Consider the following 5,044-nt stretch of genomic DNA (forward strand, 5'->3'; position numbering starts at 1 on the left):
GGTCTATGAGTATTGACTGGTTTTTTGAGCCAGCCTCAAGTGGCAATTTGAGAAACTGCACTTCCGCATTGGTTTCATTTTTCATCCCTGGAGGTTGCCACTTGAATATGACATACAACAAGGGTCCCTTACTGGAATCGAACCAGGGATGTTGGCATATGCAGTAACCATTTGGCTAATGGGGTGCTCCTTGATAATGAGAATTTAATGATTTTAAAATTGGAATAATGTATAAAACTTCACATGAACGCTTTTGTACTTCACATGAACACTTTTGTTGCACAATGCAAAATCCATTTGGTAAAAAGTGTTGGTGAAATTTGTCATCTCGAAACCAATTCTCTTTGCAATATGCCTGCACTGTTTGCAAGAAACATCACCTGGATGCGCTGGGACGCATCATCAGTATTGTAACCTGGGGTCAGCAGGTGTTTCGGGTCTCACAACATACACCCTCGCCCAGGTGACCCGGCCGGGGTTGATCAAGCCCCAACCTGCGTCCCAGCAGCGACCCACAGATCAGCCCTCTTTATCCAAAGCCACCTTGTAGCTTTCTCTGCGGCTTCGCTTGCGGATTTAATGGCCCTCTTTTTGGCTGCTCCTGTCACGCCCAATCGAGAGAGGACTTTGCAGAGTGAACGTCCTGCAAAGCCTCTGCAGCCGACCTCTATGGGCTCGTAGAAAGTTCTCCAGCCTCTGCCCCTGCACTCCTCCACTAGTTCCTGGTACTTGGCGTGTTTCCTCTCATTAGCTTCCTCTATGCGCTCTTCCCAGGGCACTGTAAGTTCCAGCAAGATCAGGTGTCTTGAAGCTTCAGAGGTAATGATCATGTCTGGCCGGAGTGATGTTGCTGCAATGTGTGCTGGGAACTTCAGCTGCTTTCCCAGGTCGACCTGCAGCTGCCAGTCAGAGGCTGTGTGGAGGAGGCCTTTTGTTGTCTGTGGACGAGCGTTGGGCTTCTCTCCAGCCTTCACGAAGGGGATTGCCCTATTCGGAGCTTGATGGTGCTTGCTGGTGCTGATGGCTGAGGCTACACTTTCGGCAACTGCCTTAAGCACCTGGTCATGGCGCCAACGATAGCGGCCATCTGCCAGGGCCTTTGGGCAGCTGCTGAGGAGATGTTCCAAGGAGCCTCTTCCAGAGCAGAGAAGGCAAGAAGGTGTCTCGCTCTTCCCCCAAACGTGGAGGTTTGCTGGGCTTGGGAGGGCATCATAGACTGCTTGCACCAGGAACCGGACCCGATGGAAATCTGCCTGCATGATGTTTGACCAGGTGATCCTGCGCTGCAGCGCACTTTCCCACTTAGTCCAGGCTCCCTGCTGCCGAAGTCCTACCGCTCTGCTCACTCGCTCTTCCTCCACACCAGCTCGAACCTCTTCCTGGAGTAGATGGTGTCTCTCCTTGCCCTGGATCTTGCTAACTTGGGTCTTCGGGAAGTAACCCAAGCCTGCTCTACCAGACGCCAAGGTGCCCACCAGTGCCTTTTGTCTAAGGCGTGATTCTGCAACTTCCACTGCCTTGTCCGCCCTCCATTTCCTTCCTGTCCTGACCTCTATGCCGGCTGTTGACACTCTGCAGTCCCTGGAGTCCCTGTACTGTAGGGCTTCTCTTGTGCGTGCTACATTGAATTCTTCAGTGAGGCCACTGAATGGTAGCTGCAGTGTGTTACTTGTCCCATACAGTGCTGCGCTGGAGAGGCTGCGTGGAAGACCCAGCCACTTCTGAAGAAAGCCACTGATCTTCCTTTCAAGGGACTCCACGGTTGTCATGGGAACTGCGTAGGTCAGGAGTGGCCACAGGACTTGGGGCAGGATGGAATGCTGGTAGATCCAGGCTTTAAATCTGCCAGGTAGGCCAGACTTGGTCAACCTTGGTGAGCCAAGTGCCGAGCTGTTGCGAGGACTTCTGGATGGCGACGGTGTCTTTCAGGCTTGAGTCAAAGAGCTTCCCCAAACTCTTTACCGGCTGCTCTGTGATGGATGGTATGACCGTTCCTGAGATTGAAAACCGGAACTTGTCAGTCACCTTACCCTTTTTCAACACCATGGACCTAGACTTAGAGGGCTTAAAACTCATCCTTGCCCAGGTGATGAGTTTCTCAAGTCCTTGTAGGATCCACCTGCTCCCTGGGACCGATGTTGTCGTGATGGTGAGGTCGTCCATGTATGCTCTTATTGGGGGCTGTCGTACACCAGACTTAGTCAGGGGCCCTCTGCATTCCACCTCGGCTGACTTGACCACCATGTTCATGGCAAGGGCGAAAAGAACAACAGAGATGGTACAGCCTGTTATTATTCCTTTCCCCAAACGATGCCAGTCTGATGTTTCTGACCCAGAAGTGACCCTCAGCCTGAAATTATTGTAGTAATCCAGGATCAGGTCCTTGATCTTACTGGGAACATGGTGGTGGTCTAGTGCGAGCTCGACCAGCTTGTGAGGTATAGACCCGTAGGCGTTGGCCAGATCCAACCACAACACTGCAAGGTCTCCTCTGTTTTCATGAGCCTCTCTGATGAGCTGCGTAACTACACCAGTGTGCTCCAAGCAGCCGGAGACTCCAGGAACTCCGCCCTTCTGGACAGAGGGGTCTATGTAGTTGTTCTTGAGGAGATACTCGGTCAGTCTTCTGGAGACGATGCTGAAAAACACCTTCCCTTCTACACTCAACAGTGAGATTGTCCGGAACTGGTCGATGTTTCTCGAGTTCTCCTCTTTGGGGATCCACACTCCCTCCGCAGACCTCCATTGGTCAACAACTCTACCTCTTCTCCAGATCACCTTTAAGGTCTTCCATAGGTGCCGGAGAAGCTCTGGGCAGCGCTTGTAGACGAGGTAGGGTACACCACTGGGTCCTGGAGTAGATGATGATCGAGCTGCCTTAATGACCTCCTCCACCTCCTTCAGGCTCAACTCCCTCAGATTGAACTTTGTTGTTGGGGGGGCGGGGTTGATGACGGATCTGTTGGCATCCAGATCTTGTTCCCTCATTGGGTCGCTTAAGGAGTCCTGGAGGAAGCGATTCACTTCCTCTGTAGAGCACTCGAGACGGCCGCTGCGCTTGTCCCCAAGCAGTCGCTTCGTAAAGCCAAAGGGGTTGGCAATGAACGCTGCTCGCTTTCTAGCCCTCTCTTTTCCCCGCCTCCTGTGCCACTCTGCTCTGCGAAGGGTCATCAACTTCTTCCGCAGGATGTTTTTCAGTTCTGCCAATGCCTGCTTCTCCTCGTCAGTAGATTTCTTGTACTGCTTCTTGAGGGTTCGGAGCTCTTGACGCAGTTGGTGTAATTTGGTGGCCCTACAGTTCATGGTGTACAAGGTGGTCTTGGTGCTTCCCTTTTCCATCTGTCCAAATCTCTCTGAGGCATAGCTGACTATGATGGTGGTCATTGTGTTAAGACGACTGTCAACGTCTCCTTTAGCTGTTGCTTGGATGATGCTGGACACGTCCTGGTCAAACTGCAGCCACTCACTCCGTTTGCTGGCTGGGGGCCACTTAATCCGCTGCTGTGGAACTACTCTGCTGGGGCTGGGGGGCTCTGGTACGTGGAGGGACTGGGCTCTGTGGGTTGCCTCCTGGCCGGGCTCCTCCTGCGTCTCACCAGGTCTGGGACCTGAGCGTTGTACCTCACTCCCCTGCTTCAAACATTTCATTCTGGCCTGGTGGATTCTTAGGCCGTGTTGGTTCTTGCACAGCTTTCCGCAAATGCATGCTATTCTCGTAGTCAAACCGTTTGCTTGAGTCGTTAACCTTGGGTCTGTCCGATTGGAGATCTCATCCTCCCCCCCTCTCGGGATCTCCTGGGGGTATAACTCTGAAACTGTGAAATACAGATGATTATAATTTATTTTATTTTGTTGATACCAGTTCTCACTTTGTCAGTTGTTGTATATCTCTTCTCCAACTACAGCACAATATGTTTTCTGCAGTGATGTATGTTTCGATTAATCAACATGCTGTGCATTGGTCTCACAAATGCTGGTTTGTTCCTGAAACAAATCCTGGTGTGTGTGTGTGTGTGTGTGTGTGTGTGTGTGTGTGTGTGTGTGTGTGTGCGTGTGCGTGCGTGTGTGTGTGTGTGTGTGTGTGTGTGTGTGTGTGTGTGTGTGTGTGTGTGTGTGTGTGTGTGTGTGTGTGTGTGTGTGTGTGTCTTTACTGTTTTTGGTAGATGCCATCATTAAAAAGACATAGTCAAACACTACCAGCTGTGGAAGTGGGATGAGTGTCCACAAAGACAAGATGTGATTCCTCATTAATAATAAAAAGCAACAGTTTTTGTTAAAAGCCCTCAATGGGACTTTAGACTTGTTTTAGATCTATTTGGTCATGCTTTAGTCGGTACTGGTTATAGATTTATCAAGCTCTAATAGTTTTGAGCAAGACATTCTGGGTGGAGTTATTATATAAGTTTTTGGCTTCTTTGGGCAATATGTGTGTGTATGCATGCATGTATTCATACGTCATTGGTTACTTTGGGCATTACACTATATGTAATGTATATGTCTGTGTACATATTTATGAGTGCATCTATATGTTCGATGTATGTAAGCTTCTCAGGGAGGTGTGCGTGTGTGTATTTCATACACACACGCATCTGACAGAGGCTACACTGTGGGCAATTATAAAGCAGGACTGTGGAAGGGTCACAGGGAATAATATCACACTCGCTCATTAACATTTCATACTGTAGCAAGCATTAGCTGTTTGGATGGATGACAGCCCAAAACTGTCTTGTTACATAATGTCAAAGAGTTAACGCAAAATTTCAAGATGAATTATGAACCAGCTTTAAAAGCAAGTATAAAGCACCCCTGATGGGTTTGTTTGTAGTCTCAAATAGAAGTTAACAATGGAACTGCTGCGTTTTGCTTTGAAAGAATAATAATTTACTAATTATATAATGTATTGTAAGTGGGAATGTATTTATGAAACAGCCTAAAAAGAACAAGGTTTACAATGTGCAGTAATATCAGCCTACTCATTTTTTATCCCTTTCATGTAAATAAATGGTCATTAACTGGAGTACTTCCAGTTCTACATGTACGTCTA

The 5,044-nt window shown here is 48.9% G+C and overlaps 1 protein-coding gene across 1 annotated transcript; it reads right to left on the bottom strand.

Moving 5' to 3' along the window:
• Positions 1–421: 421 nt before the first annotated feature.
• LOC134000015 (uncharacterized) lies at positions 422–3,510 on the bottom strand. The gene is given in 3 exon segments (XM_062439325.1): positions 422–506; positions 508–1,862; positions 1,864–3,510. Coding segments are annotated over 3 exon segments (2,961 nt in total). The 5' UTR covers positions 3,385–3,510.
• Between the last annotated feature and the right edge of the window lie 1,534 nt (positions 3,511–5,044).

The sequence above is a fragment of the Scomber scombrus genome, chromosome 18 (assembly GCF_963691925.1).
Source record: "Scomber scombrus chromosome 18, fScoSco1.1, whole genome shotgun sequence".
NCBI classification, from domain to species: Eukaryota; Metazoa; Chordata; class Actinopteri; order Scombriformes; family Scombridae; genus Scomber; species Scomber scombrus.